The 19,184-nt window shown below is 36.9% G+C and overlaps 1 protein-coding gene across 2 annotated transcripts in view; it reads left to right on the forward strand.

Annotated features, from left to right (window-relative positions):
• Nucleotides 1–19,184, forward strand: part of ctnna2 (catenin (cadherin-associated protein), alpha 2) — a 1,795,296-nt gene that overhangs the window by 1,731,727 nt on the left and 44,385 nt on the right. The window contains exon 16 of one of the 2 annotated variants that reach the window (XM_039751821.1): nucleotides 175–283. In XM_039751821.1, the coding sequence (XP_039607755.1) occupies nucleotides 175–283 (109 nt within the window). The remainder of the gene's footprint in view (nucleotides 1–174; nucleotides 284–19,184) is intronic. The other variant, XM_039751823.1, reaches the window with a different exon arrangement.

Below are 19,184 nucleotides of genomic sequence, written 5' to 3' on the forward strand. Positions count from 1 at the left end.
TCAATTTCTCAAACAGTGTGTCGTCTTTTTTTTTGCTCCATTTTTTTATGCTAAAATACAGTATAAAGCCTTTCTTTTAAAAACACATGTTAACTATAGGCAGAAACTGGTGTTCAAGAGAGAAAAATACCTTAACTCTATGAATGTCTTATGGTAAATGTATTGGATCTATTGCAGAGGCAAGGGCCCCCTGAAGAACTCTTCAGATGTGATTAACGCAGCTAAAAAGATTGCAGAAGCTGGATCAAGGATGGACAAACTGGCCCGTGCTGTTGCTGATCAGGTATCACCATGGTTACAGATTAATGCAGCTTTTCTGAAATGAGACAAGGATCAAAGTGTCATTGTCTAAATGTGAAGTTTAACTTCAAAGTGTACACAAGATGTTTTTGTTAATGCTAAACTAATGCATTCTAAATGTGGTTTAGAATAAAAGCTATTATGTTGAAAATGCCATATTATACAATGTACTGTATTACTCATGGTGGGCTACATATTGTATATTCCTTAGCTACATACTAGCTCGGTATTTTGATTAAGCAATGCTTGTCAGGCCAGCATCAGACACATTTTAAATCAACTAGTAAATTCACTAAAAGATAAAGAAGCTAGGTAACGTCTTGGTTGAGGCTTTTAGACAGAAAAAATCAGGTTATACTGGATTATGAACTGTGTTTGCTAAGGGCCACAGCATGTTTATATTAGTTAACCTTATCAACAGATTTTTTTATTAGCATTTGGATATTATGAAATTTTAATGTGTCTTATTGTTAATCATTCTTAATTAACTTGCATTAAATGATCTGCAGAGTTGAATATTTTGTCTAGACAAATAAAAGCAAAGAGGTGGTATAAAATGATGTGGTTACAATAAAAGGCTGTGGATTTTCCTGTAAACATACACACTTAAGAAATAAAGACAAACCAAGTAAAATAATCAAGACAAAACTGGGAAAAATTTTAGGGAAAAGTGAATAATTTAAAGACCGAAGATATTGCCATAGAATGCCTATGAAGTAGATTACTTTATGAATTTCTAAGGAAATCTAGAAATGACAGCTTTGTTTTATGAGACCATTAGGGAATTTTCATGGAATGTTGTGTTAAAGAGTACAGGAGAAGTATTATAGAGATGTATTTGTTTATCTTCTATATAAATAGGCCAAGGAGTAAAAGAAAGTCCTTACCTGAATGAAGACAACATAAGAAATCACAGGTTGTAGGTAATATGTAGAATTTATTTCAAAACAATGAGATCTATAATTTTTGAAGAAATATTTACAGTATGGGCTTGTCATTTTGTATTCTTAGCTGAGGCAAAAGGTGAAATATTTCCAGCTAACATTACTTATTATACAATAGGTACAGTGCAGGGTTTAAGGTTAAAATGCATGATTGTCATTTTTATGAACCCATTTAGATCTACTTGATCCACAACAATGTTTGTGTAAATTGTAGCATTGAAATGAATCTCAGTTGATATTAAAAGACCTAATATGTGCCAATAAAATATTTCGATCTCTACTGCTTCCCACTCCATACCATTAACAACAAATTTGACCCTACTATCTGCATGTGGCAGTAGAAAATAAGATTCAGACCAGATTCTGGTTCAGAGGAGACAACATCTGGCCATTCTTCAGTTGTCCAGTTTTTGTAATTATCGGACTACTGTGGTTTGATTTTCCTGTTTATAGGTGACAAGAGTGAAACCAGGCATGGTTTTTCAATGGTGAAAGAGCTGTTACTGTAGTATTTGCAGACTTTCTGTTTTATGAGTCTGGCCATTATCCTCTGACCGTTTTCCATTTAATAAGGTGTTTTTGGCCATAGACCCTCAAACTTCTTTCCCTGTAAACTATTGATTGTAATGTATAAAAATACTATAACAGTAGTGCAATAGCTTATGCGATGCTGGAAGCTCCTCATTTGGTAGCAACAATCATACTGCAATCAAACCTGTGATTTCTAATGTTAGATTAGACAACAACTAAGTATTTTGACATTGCCTCTACGCTATAAATGTATTTTGTAGGCAGTTAAGAATTAGAATTATAACAATAGGAAGATAGACATGAAAACAAGCCAGGATTGAAATTAATAATGCTTAACACAAAATCAAACTCAGTAAAATTAGCAAGTGGTCAAATACCAGTAAACTTTTAAGAATAATCACACAACACTGAAAAAAGTTTTACATAGAATATCCACAATCTAATTTGACGAGGAAGTGCATCACACCGTTGTTTTAAGCCATTGCAAAGAGGACATCAACTGACACACTGGCTCATGGTGAATTATCAAAGCATTTTGATAAAAGGTGTGAGTGTATGTATATGTATATTGTGAGCTCAGGTCTGAACACCATCAGGCTAACACCAGCACTGTCCAAACACACGTTTATTAAATACAAAATAAGTCCCACACAGTTTCCCCAGCACCAATCACCCTCCACAGGCCTTTCTCTTCCTGTCGTGGCTGATGACAGTCTTCTGGCAGCACATCTTGGTGTGGTGGAAGTGCTGCCCTTGCAGCACTCTGGGTGTCGCTGGAAGGATCTTCCCCCACCTTCCCAGGTGTGACGGAAGTGTCGATCTCCCAGGCTCCATGACGCTCGGGGCACCCCCTGGCAGTGGCCATGGGCTCCATTGGGCTTGAGCCTCTTTGCTCCTTCCCCATGGTCCCCTCAACATCCAGGGCGTTTGCCCCTTCATAGCCCGTTGGATGTATAGACACCTCCCGGTCCTTCCAGGCTTCCCGGCTGGGTCTGATCCTCAGCCTCCTGTGACAATATTTGTGTGTGTGTATATATATATATATATATATATATATATATATATATAAGAGAGAGAGTAACCAGAAGGGAGCACCACAGAGTCCCAAGACCACAGACACAATGTCACCCAACACAATACCAGGTTCAAATATAATGTTTTTATTTGCAACCAACATTTTCCTAATTAAGCATCGGCCAAAATACACAAATATAACCACAGATTCTCTTCCTTCTTCCGTTCTCCTTATGAATGTAGCCAACTGTGTCCAGACTCTGGCTCACTGAGGTGATGTCCAGAACTAGGACATGGTTCATTGGAAATGCTTCCAGGTCAGGCGGAAGTCCCACAAAGCTGGGATTATAAACCTTTGCAGCATCCCCTTGCAGCAACAGTGGAATCCAAAAAGGTTCTACACCTGGGATTCCAGTTCCCAGCATGCTCTGTTAGTACCTGAATGAGTTCTGTAGCCCAGGCATGGTGCCATCTAGTGTACTGGAGGAGAAAATATTCCTCAGCCAACAAGTAAGCATCCCTGCTCAATATATATATGTAACATCTTTAAATACATTTCTAATAGTTTTTAAGGTATAAAAGGAATCCCCCATGTAACAAAATCCCACAAGGAAGGAAATAAGCTCCATTCCAGTGGCAGAAAAATGTTTTACTGAAAACCAAAAGATTTGTAAGCAAGTCACTGAATCTGCTTGTTCTTCTGATCTACTGTACAAATAACAGATAATGAATGAGACGGTGCTCATTATGACACAGTATAAAATTTAAAATATGTTTTTGGCCCTGGCAATTGTGAAGAGAAACTCATTTTTGCATGTTTTATTGTATGGAATTAGTGAATTCTTTTAACAAAATTGTTTCCTATAATTGACCCTCCGTTCATATGCTATAAGGCTAACCTTTTTTATTATGCAGGTCCAGGGGGGTGGCAACCTCAAAGTTATGTTTCAATGACTGATTACCAACATGCCTTTCATGTCAAATCATCACAGGTCTAAACACAACACTTACTGTTGCATTATACCATGTTGTAGCCCCATGTGGGTAAAACAGTCTGAAATGTTATCAAGTCTTTACCATAAAAAGCTGCATATTGACTTATCCAATGCAGAAAACAGAACTGTATGTTAAAGTCAGGTAGTCCACTTCTCTTCCTTCACCTGCAAAACCCACTTTCAGGTCTACAGTGGTGTATAGTTAAGCTGGCACTCCTCATGGCTGAACTTCTTCAGGAGTTTCTCTTTTCATTACTGTAGATCTCACCCATGTATGTCCTTTCATGCTCCCTTTCCGGGTATTCTACTCTGTGAGTGCCATTTTTATCCTGGGTATTACCCTGGTTAGCCCAGAGATTATGCAATAATTGGTATTTTTTTTAAGAATTTACATACGGATAATGACTAGGATATATGTCAAGGATTGCACTAAGCCTTTAGCTTGACAAATATCTGCAAAATGTGTTCATTTTACACAAGTGAGCAAAGGTCAGGTAATAAAAAACGTGGTTATCTCATTTTTGCTGATGCACATTGATTTAATACGATGTTTAACTCTGGGTTATATTCCCCAGCATATATAATGTAAAGCGTTATATTTTGAGCTTTTATGAAACTAGGCTTTTAACTATTATTTTCTATCCGTTCTTAAAAATAAGACTGGGCTTATTAATATTAATTACTAAGAGATCAAAGGAAAAGGTAGCAACATGGGCAAAAATTAGTAAATAAAATCAAATTTTACATGTTTATAATGGACTTGACTATTTTGACTGTTGTTTAAATTTTACAGCACTGACCTATTGATGTGTTAAAGCAGAGGATTGTAAAATCTTTACTAAATGTTCATATTGGCAGGTGCTATTTCAGTCCACATCTTTTTCTTAGCTAATTAGCAAAAGATACATCAGGACTCCAAACAAACTATTGGGGGCCTAAATGAAGCTAAACTAATCAGGGGAAAAATTTGTTTAATAAAACTGTTCCCACTATCTGCAACCTCAAAGCAATTTACTCTATGTAATTAATAGCAATGGAAAAGGAAATTTACTGCATTAATTAAAAAAGCATTGCCAGTCTGATTGAGGCAGTGGGGCATGATGTCCAATTTAACTGTACTATGCGAATAACTTATAGAACGCTATGTTCTATTTAATGTTTTTAATAAATAATTTTTGGAATGTTTAAATCAAGTATTATCATATTCTTTGCAAAAATGGAAATTTAGAGATTCATTGCTTTGTTCTTCTTTTTGAATTCAGTTCTATTTTATAACTCAGTAGAGTTATTAATGAGATATGGTTTTCCTTTTATACAGAAAAAAAAATATCAGAAGAATAAACAAAGGTTTATAATATATGAAGACTTGATCTTTTATTAATGGAGCTGCTAAGTTTTGTTTAAAGAGAAAAGTGCTCTTCTTTGACTAATTTCTATGCCGTTTAAATAGCCATTACTGTGCAAGGCTGCAGAACAGATAATAGTTGTCCTTTCAAATCTGAATGTGAGGTTCACTGGCTAAAAATTGGTTTTAAAAGTGTAAATGGTCTCAGTGTTCCTTATCTGTCTTAAACTGTTCACTTAGAATAACTGTGTGTCTTTGAGATGTCATGCTCAGAGAGCTACAGTTATCAGAGCAAGACGATTATCAAAGGTCTTTACCAAAAGAGGCAAATTGTCTTTTTCGCGGTTTGCTGATTTCATATGGAATACCTTGACACCTGGCCTGCGAAATGTAAATAACTTCAGAAGTTTGCTCAAGCAGCAAATATACCTATTTTAATCATTGCATTGCATCATTTTATTAAATTTTTGCTTTTTTTCTTGAAGCTACAGTTTTTCTTCCGAAAGAAAACTCATCTTAAATTGCCTTAAAGAATGATTATCTAAAGATTAAAAAAAATAGTTTTTTAAAAATAACAAGCATAAAATCTGATTTTGTACTACTCTTACTAGAATTTGAATGGTCTATAACTGATTATTTTGATTTCTTGTTAACATACGTTTTCTACAGGCTAAACTTTCACACAGATCTTTGCACATCTTCACCAAATAGTTGTGTGAGATAGCCAACTGTTCTAATAACCTTCCCTAAACCACTGTTATATTGTATTTCATTCAAACATGATCACTATCAAGCTGTACAAGCACAACCACCAATATTTGTACTGTTTTCTTGGCTGCTAGTTGTTTTGCTGTTCTGATTTGTTTTGCTCTGATTTGTTGTGCTGGCACTGTTGCATGCTGAACATCTTTAGGAGTGTGACTGTCAACACACACGTTTGCGACTTTTGTAAATGTCCTTTGCTAATTTACAATATAAGCTCAAGGAAGCTCATGATTATATTTAGTATATATATACATATACCATACCATAGCATCTCTAAAGCTTGCTTAATCCTGAGCACGGTTGCAGTGGGTTGCTAGAGCCAACACCAGCAAGCATAGCACACAAGACAGGATCAATCCCTACACAGGGTGCCAGTCCATCGCACGGTGATCACACTCATACAAACTAGGAACAACCTGTTATCTCCACTCCACCTAACTTGCATGTCTTTGGACTGTGGGAGGAAACAGGAGCTCCCGGAGGATACTCATGTAGATATGGATAGAACATGCAAATTTCACACAGGGAGGTCCTAAGACATGAATCCTCATCTCCTTAATGTGAAGGAGTATGTGTATGACAAGAATATTAATGGAAACTGCTATTACTAGCTAGTAGCACTTAAGTGGGGTGTAATAACAATCAAAATCTGTTTACAAAGAAGAAATCATTTTCCACTATTCTAGAATTTTATAACAAAGCAACTAAAGGACTTGATCGCAGTGGAAGTTATATTATTTTCCTTGATTTTCTAAAATCTTTAGGTAAGATACATAAAGAAACACTCCTTTTGAAAATACAAATATTGGAAATTCAGGGGAAAATTCACAAATGGTCACAAAATTGGAATAAACAAAGAAATCCTATAGTAAGCGGTGTGACACACTTTTCCAGAAGTTGAATTTCAGTGCTGGAACCACTATTCTGTTTAAATGTATTAATTCATATATGAAGACAACTTACAAGCTAGCTATATCTACCGGAGACCTTAAACCAGGTGGTTTAGTGAATACCCAGAGTTCAAAAATCATTACAGTTGAATATGAACAAATTTATACATACTAAATAAAATTTTTTCACCAGACACTCTGAAACCTGAAAGTAAATGGTATGAGAAGGACTATGAACAAATCATAGTGTCTAGTTATATTGGCTCAGACTGTCCTTCTTTGTTAGACACATCTTGGCTCAGATTATTTGTTCATAGGTAAAATTGTGAATGCTGTATTCTAAATATATCATATCTTTGCATTGATAAAGAGAAAATAATGTAGCCATCTGAAAACAAACAGCTGCTGTATAAAAGGAGAACACAATTCAACTGTTACGTATGAAAGAAATTTCAAAGTTACTACATAAACAATTAGAACAATTTGGTATTTGGAAATTATGGTTTGATTTTCTCACTCTCATGTTTATCATTTGAAAGTGTTGGTAACATGTCAATGTAATTAGCATGGAAATATTTTCTGTCAGTCAGCCTATTTAAGAAAATCTTCATTGTGTTTGTCAAGTAAATAACAAAACTGACAAAGCACCTCTCAAGAAATTAAAGCTGCATTCTAGCATCTCTGTAATTTTTTTTTTTTTTTTTTCTTTAATTTAGCAAGATCATGATTTTGACAGACCATTCTGAGAGAAAATCGCTGTTTTTTTCATGTCACAAAAAGTCACGAGAGCAAAAGTATGTTCCTTTTTTAAGCCCTTCAACAGCAATAATTGATGAAACTGAAGTTTTACTCTGAATTCTCCTTTAGTCCTATTAAGGCAAGTGTAAGGGTTGGGCAATAAGTCAGTTCCCTCAGGCAGGAATTTGGTTAGGGAGGCATTTCCATAGAAAAGTATTTTTATAAACATTATAAAATAATAATTATAAGTTCATTATCTTTTTTTTTGCTTTTTTCAAAATATATTATTATTTTGCCTTTTGTTCTGAGGATATGCTGTATTGTGAGACTAGTGCATTATGAAGCCTGTGCCACAATTCGTATTGCATGTGGATTAAATACAGTATATACACTAATATCTAGTAAGATTATGTGGGGGCTGTGAGGTCCACAAGTGGTAGAAATGTGCGTTGCCTTAGCTCAGTGGTTCTCAGCCTGTGGGGCGGGCCCCCCTAGGGCGGCGCGAAGTAACAAAAAGGGGGGTGCGAAGATGTGAAAAAAAGATAACAAGAATCAAAAATATGTAAAAAACATCTGTTAAAACCAAAACAAATTAATTTAAACTACATTCTGATACTAGAACAATAAATATAGAGTTAGATAAATGTCGATAAAAGTTAAGTAGGTACTGTATAATAAAATATGCATCTACATTTCAAAAAAATGTTAGAGGGGGGCATGATTAAAACTGTTATGAAAACTCGGGTCGCATATACTTAAAGGTTGAGAAACGCTGCCTTAGCTGGCATTATTTAATGTACTGGCCCCTGAGCCCCATTCTCACCTGTTTGGTTCTAAATATGGTTAATGTTATATTCTTGTTAATTGTCTACATGACACCTTATAGGTTATTTAATGATCAATTTATTCATCAATTTTCTTTTTCAAGCTTTGCAAGAGGTGTATCAAAAATTGGAGACAAAAGAGGGAGAAAGAATAGTTTTTAGAATAGCGAAGACTAGGAACAAGGCTGGAAAGGATTTTAGTCAGATAAAGCAAATGCAAGATGAGTAAGGTGTGGACTTAAATGAGCATAATCAAGAATACATGGAAGAGGTGCTTTGAAAAGCTGTTGAATGAAGAAAATGCAAGAGTAGTACTCCATTTGGGAATGGAGTCCCAAATGAAGGGCTAATACCAAGAATAAGCAAGGTGGAAGTAAAGGAGGCATGGAAAGGAATGAAAAATGGAAAGGCAACAGGACCAGAGCAATTTGGTTTCATGCCATTGAGAGGAATTACTAATGCAGTCTTTGCATTGAGACAGTTAATAAAGAAGTTTTGAGAAAAACAGAAAGGCTTGCATATGGTGTTTATTGATTTGGAGAAGGCTCATGATAGAGTGCCATGTCAAGAGGTCTGGAGGTGCATGAGGGAGAAAGGAGTACAAGAGAAGTATGTGAGGACTGTGCAGGATATGTATGAGTGATTGAGGACTCAGGTTAAAAGCAGTGTTGGGGTAACAGACAAGGTCCCTGTTAAAGCAGGTCTGCACCAGGGATCTTCATTAAGTCCTTACCTCTTTGATTTGGTTATGGATGAGTCGAGTTATGAGATAAATGACCAATCCCCCTGGTGCATGCTTTTAGCTGATGACACTGTGTTGTGTAGCACCAGAAAAGAGAAAGTTGTAAGAATGGAGAAGTGCTTTGAAAGATAGATGGTTGAAGATAAATATGGAGAAGACAATTATGTGGGCAAAAGAGTGATGGGAATGGAAGTACAGGGGAAGAGAAAACAAGCAAGGCCAAAGCAGAGGTGGATAGATAAAGTAAAGAAGTAAGGTTAAAGAAGATCTGAAGGAAAATGGTTTGAATAGCAAGGAGATGCAGGACCAAGCTTTTTGGAGAAGGCAGATCAAGCACATCAACCCTACACAGAAGTGGAAAACGATGAAGAGGAAGAAGAAGATCAGTTTTCTTTGCATTTTTTCATTGAAGACATTGGTTTATCTGGTTTGCAATGATTGCAACTTAGGACATGATTACTGTCACTGGGCCCATGTGGAATCACCTTATTTAAGAAAGGGTCAGAATGTTTACACTTGGGTTCATTTGCAATCTAAATCATTTTTCTTAGCTCCTCTCAAATGTTAGCAAAAGTTTTAGTTGTTTTGGTTTCTGACTATTGTATTTGTATACAGCTCTGTTTTCATAAATATTTTAGGTTCTTTTCTATGGCACTCAAATAAGTAATTAGTAATTAAACCATCTTTCTTTTTGTTTAAGAGATACATTAATTTGTAGTCAACGCCATTCAAGTTAAAATTATATCCTATATTCTTCTTTTAAAAATCCTTTTTTTTCCTAAGAGGAATTTTAAAAATAATTGATGCCATTTTGTTTTTTAGTGTGTGCATAAAAATGAGCAATCTAAGTTAATTAGTTTTAACCAAATGAGAAACATCCATTCTCCATCAATTGTCTAGGCTGCCTAATCCATTTTAGGGTCACAGTAAATGACAAACATGCACTTATATAGTAATCTATCACATGAAGCAAACTAGCTTTAAATATGTCAGTCCCTTTTGAGAGTTATCAAAAACCAGTTTGTTTAAAGTAAAAGATCCACTCCCAGATCTGCTTTCTCTGCTGTTTTGCAATGTTCTTGACAAGGATGGGCATCAGTTGGAGTAAAAGGCTTCATTTTAAATACTTAGTCTGACCTCTTAGTGTTTATCACTACCATATATTGTAGTTTATATACTATTTGACACAAGGTATAAATAGCACACCATATGTTTTGTGCATAAACATTTCAAGTTTTGAAATACATTTTGATTTATTTCACTTAATACCTCTACTTTGACATCACCAACTTTCTTTGAGTATTTTTTTAATTCACACATTTAGAAAGATTTACACACAGAATGTCCAGATGATAATTTAGTTCTGTTTTGGATTTTTTTCCCAGTGTATTTCTGCTCAAACTAGTTTTTACTTATATGTGGAAAAAAGAGGAGAAATTAAAATTATGTTACTGGAGTTACAGGAAGTACAATAGTGTTAAAGTAGTGTTTTAAAAGATTACATAATATAATAATTTTGTTTTGGGTTAAACACCTATTGTTGTTCATACCTGGAGAATAAATCGCTGTTGTCCATTACCTTTTTCATTATGTCCTCCTTCCCTTCTTATGTAATTGGCTGTTGAGTTAGTGACAGCACCACATGTGCAGTTAGTATTGTTTAATACAAATGTATTTTCTACCTGTATATAAAAGTATGATAACAAATTGGCACAAGAAAAGGTTTTTGTGCATTTGAACACAGAATTATAGTGGCTAAGATTTTGAGATTTTCATTACCAGTATACAGAATGAAAGAGACGAAAACGTAAAAAGGGGTATTTATAAAAGAAAAGGCAGCTATATAAATCGTTAAACAAAATACATGAAACCAACCAAGGATATCTAAGAAAATTAAAACAATAATAATATCCTACTTCATCATATGATTCGCATATCCAACATTTTGTAAGGTGTAGTATTAGTATTTACTGTAATCTACACTTTCAGCGTCTCTACACACAATAAAACAAAGATAATCAATTCTTGCATTCATAATAGTCAAGGTAGCATGATGTTCGAAATACATCATGCCAGCCTGTACACTGTTTGGTTTTTCAACATTTTAAATTTCACCATAGAATAATATAGAAATAGAATCATTCTTAAAGCATTTTTACTAATTCATGAACTCCGCCTTTTCCTTAATGTCTATGGATCCATGTTTTCTTATTCACTGTGTGTTAAGAGCTGTAAATTCAAGGATGGAAATCTTAGCTGTGGACGGTTTTGTTAAAACTAAATTAAGCAGATGTAATGTGTGATATTTTACACTTACTCTGCCAAAAGGCCAAGCAAATGGGGTGCCAATGTCAAAAAGCATATTCTTTTGAGTTTTCCAGGAGCTACTACTTATTCCCGAGCCGGAAGATCTGTTCCAGAAAGAGAGATTAGACAATCCTGGATCTTAAAATGAATCCCCGTTTGCTACAGCACAATTTCTGGTGCTAGAACACCGGATTTCAAATGATTCAGACAATCCCAGAGAGTTTTTTTCAGGTCTAACATGCATTCACAGCAAAGTTTACAATCCTTTATGAGCTGAGCGCTGAACAGCTGATCAGCCATGGACTGCAAATCTAAGAAATAGCACATTGACAGGTTTATTCTAATTCTGTGTGTGCTCTTTAAAAAAGAAAAATGCCATTGTCTCCCTCATTCACACTTTGTGCTTTCTTACAGATGTGAGTTTAATCCACATAGCCAATTGCATTTGGAAATATCGTAATGCATCTTTTCATTTAATGAAAGCTTTTATCCCACACCAGCTTACAAGGGGTGAGATCTAGTGGAGTAAATATCTATCTGGATGAGTGTGGCTATGAGTTCCACACATAAAGCTACATAAATGATTAAAAGTTAGAGGGAGAAGGGGCGCTAAGCTAGCAATAAAAAGTACTTTAGACAGTAGATGTCATCGGCCAAGTGAACTACATCAACATACAAGAATCATATCGTTCCCTTATTCCATTACAGAAAGCCAAATTGAAATTGCATTAATGTGATTATAGGTATGGATATTCTTAGAAGAGGAGAGTCTTCTTTTAAAAGGTGAGGGACTCCATTGAAGAGATGAAGGTGAGCAGCTCATTCCACCAGCCAGTTTATTATCAGTTATTATTTCTTAGAAATGTTGCCATGGTTTAAACTCCACTGCCCTACCTATGATTCTGTGAAGTATCTCTTTAATGGTAGTTTTTTATTTCTGTCTCTGTAAGACAGATCAAATGTGTATATGTGTGGGGGCAGATGCCATTGCCCAGTAACTGAGCTGGATTTCATGAAAGCTTACAAAGCAAAATTAGTAAGTTATCTGTAATTTTGGACTCACAAATCAAGTAATTCTGGCTTAATCTGTTGCCAGAAACACAGGTTTAGCTAAACCCAGGTTTTCTGGAAGGAAATCAGCCAGATTGTCATACATTCTGATTAACGTTAGGCACATTTCATAAATATTCTGGTTTCTAGAATAGAGTTTTGCCCTCCAATGGGTTAGGTCAATATCAAAGCATGGTTGGTATTTATACTCAATAATAGCATGAAGTCATGCACCAGGGCAACCATAATAAGCATAAAAACAATAACAATGGCATAGCAACAAGTTACTAATTTATGAGTGAATTACATCATTGGTGCACAATGCCACAAGGCTCAGAAACTAATCCAAGAATCCATCCATCCATCCATCCTCTTCCGCTTATCCGAGGTCAGCCGCTTGTATCCAGGAATCTAAAAAGAAAATAATTACAAGGGGACAGTGTCAGAAAAATACACTATTGAGAATAATTTGATTAACCACCCGGTCAGTCCAACCTAATTTTGAAGTTCATTTGATAGAGACATTTGGTAGTTGCCACTTCAGAAAACAGAAGAAAACACTTGCTCTTTTAGTAAATGATAAATGGTGCAATCTGGGACACAGTACTGTTAAAGAACACGTGTGTCCTGTGAATGTGAATCTACTTATTATTGGACTGAGGCCAAAATATCTGCCATGGGAGTTTTGACACTTCATTGTTTTTTGTTGTGTAGTTTCTGTCATTGGCTGCAGTTGCAATCACATTGGAAGCAATATTTGTTATTGTTCATGTTTATATGCCATGTTCCAAAGCTTTCAATTCTGCCTCACTTTCTTCACACCTTTCAAACTTGTTCTGTGCATAACAAGCAGAACTTAGATACCATACCTGTTTTATGCTAATGTGAGGAGACTTCATCCATCCATCTATCCATCCATTATCCAACCCGCTATATCCAAACTTCAGGGTCACGAGGGTCTGCTAGAGCCAATCCCAGCCAACACAGGGCACAAGGCAGGAAACAAAGCCTGGGCAGGGTGCCAGCTCACTGCATGTGAGGAAACTTGCAACATCTTATTATATAATTGTCATTAATCAAAATGATTGTGAGGAGGTTAACAAAAAACAAAAACACCGAATGATTTTCTGGATGACCTGGATCAGCCAGATTCTGTGTAACTTTGGTGAGGATAATACAGTTTCTCACAAGGACATTATTGTTTCTCATGGATTGACAATAAGAAGCCAGAGCCCCGTGGTCTGGAGTGAGTGCAAGTGTGACTTGAAAAATTAACTCTTCATGGGGGATAAATATGGACAAGTTGGAATGAAAGCTGCATCAGAAGGAGGTATGGAGTTATTATGAGGAACCCACTACAAGCAGATTGGTAATTGGATGGTGGAGAGGAACTTATTTTTAACAGAATGCTCTCGCATCCAGCAGCCAGACATCCTTTAAAACCAATAACTTCAATGATTGGGTTCTGGCCCTATTATAGCCTGCTTTCTGGCCTTTTGCATTTCAGAGTGTATCTGATCATGGGAGAACAGAGCAAGAGAAACTTGCCTAAAAAAAGCATCTGTCCCTAATAACATCATGCTGAGGGTGCTTGAGAGAGACAGGGACGTAACTCAATGAGGTCCTTCGGCACATATGAGCCCTTACTATGAACCTAAAATTGATGCCAAAATTTGGAAGACATCCTGCATAATTCCAATATCTAAAAATGTGTGGTCTAGTACTCTTAAAGGCCACAGAAAAGAAGTTCTCACATCACACATCATAAAGACCTTTGAGAATATTGTCTTCAAACACTTGGCTACAGGTGATTTCACCTTCCTGAAAGACTACATATAGAATACCTACAATATTCTCATGCATTGGGATCACCATCCTTCAGTTTGTCTAGCAGGAAGAAATGAGTAGATTACATTCTAATTTACGTACTCCACAGATTCTTATATCACCTGGACAATGTTGGCAATATGGGCAGGATCATGTCCTTTAATTTCTTTGTTACCTTAAGCAAAGCCTATCCTTTCTGTTTGGGGAAAAAAAACTCAAGATGATAGAGGTAGATACATCTGCAATGCCCTAGGTCATGGAATATCTAATTGACATGGTGCAGTTTGGAAGATGGTGATTATCAATACTGGGACTTCCTAAAAGCGGACCCATTATCTCTTCACAGTCTACTAATTTAAGTGTAGCTCAAATTAATGGCATCTACAGAAGACTCTCTCACTTTAGACTGAGAAGGAATATTGAAACATAGTGCGGCTACATCCAGACGCCCTCCAGATCACCCGGGAGACTGTTTTTTATTTAATATTTTATTTACTTTTTACCCTCTTTCATGCCCATACAATAATGGGTTTAGTCATATATGACAATGCAATGCTTTGGGGCATTGAGAATGAAGTTTCACACTTTAATTTTTTAAACCCCATCCATTGTGGCCAGCTGAGATTGAGCACTCTGGAGTGTTGACGAGGACAGAGGATGCAAGACGCAGCAGAGAAGCCTCACGATGAAGAATCAAGAAACACCAGTTGACACGTGCCAGAGTCTAAAACAGACTGAGAAAACAAGCCCATTGCCCTCCACTGCCCAGCAACAAGCTGGACAATGAACTTGATGAAATCAGAGCAAAAGTGACTTTCCAACAGGACGTGAGGTACTGCAACATACAGTACTGTTTTACTGAGACGTGGCTGACTCCCCTAGTGCCAGATCAAGCTGTGACTTCTTTTCTTTGTTCCATATGGACACATTTGCGGAGGCTAATAAATCTAAAGGTGGGGAAGTCTGTTTCATGGTGAACACCAAGTGGTGAAAAGCAAAGGGCATTTCTGTTCTCTTTCGCTCCTGCTCGCCTCATCTGGAGTATCTAACTATCAAGTATCATCCATTTTACCTGCCTCATGAGTTTAGCTTGGTTATCATTATGGTGGTCTACATCACACCTCATGTGGACATAGGTACAGCTTTGTCAAACTTTGTCAATGTGCTTAGTGTGACTCAAAACAAACACCCGGACACAGCAATGGTGGGGGACTTTAATAAAGTGAACCTCAGACAAGTTGTACCAAATCTTTATCAACAAGCTGTTTCACAACAGGTATTTGGGAGATCAGACAATAAAGCTGTTTTCCTCATGCTAAAATATAAACAAAACTTTCATCTGGAAGCTCCGGTCACAGGAGAGGTAAAGCACTGGTCTGCCCAGTCAGAGCAATGCTACAGGCCAAGCTTGATGGTGTAGACTGGGACATGTTCCGGTCATACGTAGACGACATCATGAAGTTTGTGTAAGTAGTTTTTAGCTTTGTTGGCACAACTGAAAATGACATTATCCCCACGGTAAGAATAAAGACTTTTGGTAACCAAAAAGTGTGGGTTGATGGAACTATCTTTAATGCAGTGAACACCTGTACTGCTGCATTTAACGCAGGAGTCACTACCAATGAAATGAACACTTAAGAAGCTGCTTCATATGACGTATGGCATGCTGTAAAAGACGCAAAACACCAGGACCGCTAGTGCCGACTCTGAGTTTGCCAGCATACTTCATGCATTAAACACCCATTTTGAGGCTGATTATGTTAACATCAGTGACAGTCACAGCCTGCTGACAGAGTGCAGTGACATCATCACCATCGCAGAGCTGGATGTGTGCAGGGCGCTGCAGCAGGTCAACATGAGGAAACAGTCAGGGCCAGATGGCATTTCTGGGTGCTTGCTGCACTGACCAACTTCCTGGAGTCTTCACCTCCATCTTCAATGAGTCTCTGGCTCAGTCTGTGGTCCCGACATACTTTAAAAGATTCATTATTGTTCTGGTACCAAAGAATGACTATTGACCTGTTTCATTGACTTCAGTAGTCATAAAGGATTTTTAGAGACTTATTAAAGTCTTCATTACAGCAACCATCTCCAGGTCCACAGACCCACTCCAGCTTGCCTACCGCCCCAACAGATCAATGGAGGACGCCATCTCCAACGTCCTTTATACCACCCATAGTCACGTAGATATGAAGCATGGGAATAATGGGAGATTACTGTTCATTGGTTATAGTTCCACCTTCAATACAATTGCCCCACATAGACTGCTCACCAGGCTGAGGGACTGAACAGCCGACTGTGTACCTGGGTTTTCAACTTTCTCACAGGTAGACCACAGAAGGAGAGAGTTGGTAGTTGAGCCTTCAGCATCATTACAGGAGCTCCACAAGGCTGTGTACTCAGCCCTCTGCTCTGTGCTGTGATGGAATGGATTGGCTCCATGCTCCTGTTGCATCTGGGGAGCCCCTTGAATCCAACACCGTTTCTAACATAACCAAGATGAGCTGGGCAAATACATATATAGCAAGTGTAGTTGTAAAATGTGAATACAGTGCTGTTATTTAAAACAATCAAAACAAAGTGTCCAACAAGGCAGTGCTTCAAATGTTCAATAAATAAATGAATAATCCTTAAATGTCAAAGTGATTGTGGAGATAAAACTCCAATAAATAAACATTTATGAAACTCAAGGTTAAAACATGACAGGAATCTTCTCTAAAAAAGAATCTCAGTCCCCAGTGCTTAAATTTAAAGCGGACATCTCCCTAGCTTACCTTGATCTGGTCTCGCAATTCTGAGAGATGTCGTCCAACAGGCACAGCCAACCATCATCTACAGGCCCATGTCCCTGCTGTCCTTGGCTCTATGCAGGACTCCCAATCCAAGTCTCACCTTGCTCCATTTCCTGCTGCCTCTCCCTGGATTTATGCAAGAGTGAGCACCTGGTCTCTCCAGCTCCTTAATCACTCAGCTGGCGTGGCCTGTTTCAGCTCCACATCACAAATATTTTCAACTGTTCATTAAAACACAGACTGAATTCTCTACCTTACTGTTTCTCAGCTGCCACCATGTCATTTAAGTCTTTTACATTAACCTGCAAACTAGCACACTGCACTTGCAGTACATAGATATTCTATTCTATTACATTTGCACACTGCTCAGATCTTGTTTATAATTGTAATGTTTATTTGGATATATACTTTTTGTATATTGTATAACCTTGAATCCACCCTTTTTAAATCTTTTTAAAATTTCTTTTAATTTAAACTTTCTTTCTTAATATAATTTAATTTAATCTTTTTGTTAACTTTATTGTATAGTCTAATGGGCAATCAGGGCACATTTCACTACATGTGACAACTAAAGAATCTAGATCGACTTTGCCTATGTGATGCAGGGACAGCCATCTGCAAAACAAAGTATTTGTTTTTGGAATTTCTGTGTACTTGACAGCTCCTGAGATCAGTCACCAACATGGGCATAGTGGTGGGGGTATCACAGACCTATAAATATCTTAGTGTCAGTGTGAACAGTGAAATGGAATGGGGAACAACACAAGCTGCACTGCCCAAAAAGTGCTAGTGCAGGTGTTCATTTTGGGATAGACATGGTTTCTTTAATGTGTGTGACCTTCTCTGAGTATTTTCTGAAGATTATCTGTCACCTGACACAAAAAAATATCACAGAAATAAATAATAATATGGACATGAGAACATGTTCTACGACTGTTTTGCAAACTGCATAGCTATCGGGACTAATGCTTCTCGTTATCTTCCATTGAGTTTTTGTCACATTAACCTAACTTCCAAAATATCAGTTTGCTTACTTGTCCTACTTGCATTTTCTTCTTATAGCTGCACAATAAACTGATGAATGTAGGGAGGAGAAGATGACCCCATCTACTCTATTTGAATTGTAGTAGTGGTGTATGTACTTTAAAGATTTGTAAAACTGTAGAGATATCAGTAGCACATTTTCCAGAGCTAACGTTTACAGAAGAACAACCTTGTAGTAGGAAGCAACCATTTCCTTGAGGACAAAAGAATATTACTTTGATGGTTTGGGGAGCTAGCACTGTACAGTCGCTCTTGTACAGGTAGGCCTGAAATAGCCAGGTACTTTATGTGCTTATTTTTGCATTTCTTCCCATGCATGATTTTGCCATTTTTAAACTGGTAACATCCTGAAGAGCATCTGGAAGTGGCACTATTAATATTTTTAAATATCCCATTTTATGCCTTTAAAATTATATAAACTTTTAAAATATATGGTGGCACATCCTAAATGAATTAAAGCCATTTTGTACATTTATTAGACAGACTGATCATTGGAAGCTATCAAAGTTATCATTTCAATCTCCTTGAGCACAAGAAAGTACACCATTTTTTCCCTGCAAGGTAAAAAAAGTCCCAAGTCGCTATGATTTGGATCATTCCTGATTAATTCAGAGGCCTGAGGGGGCTCAGAATTAAATGCCAGGCGATTCTTCCATTCCTACTTTATACATTCAGTAAACATACAGTTGCTGTAGATCATGAGAGATGTGAGCTGACAGTCTGCATCTAGCCACTGCTGTGTCCTTAAGGGATTATAATAAATGGTCCTTTATAATCAAGGTTTCTGACAGGACTGCAAGCTAGTACACAAGGAGTTCACCTGCAAAGATGGCTTGTTACTTCAGGCTTTAACCTCAGTTTTTTGCAGCAACCTGCATCTCATTCCTATGAACTGTATCAAGATTTAATATTTGGATAATTAAATAAGACTATACTGTATATAAGACACTTCTACTACAATGATTGCATTGTTTTCACCTTCCTATTTTTTCTTAAACTTAAAAGTGCAGTGGTAACACAAGTCCTCTTAGCATAGCCTGAAAGAACGTATGTAATAGCAACAATTATTTAAAAAG

This window comes from Polypterus senegalus, chromosome 4, assembly GCF_016835505.1.
Source record: "Polypterus senegalus isolate Bchr_013 chromosome 4, ASM1683550v1, whole genome shotgun sequence".
In the NCBI taxonomy this organism is placed as follows: domain Eukaryota; kingdom Metazoa; phylum Chordata; class Cladistia; order Polypteriformes; family Polypteridae; genus Polypterus; species Polypterus senegalus.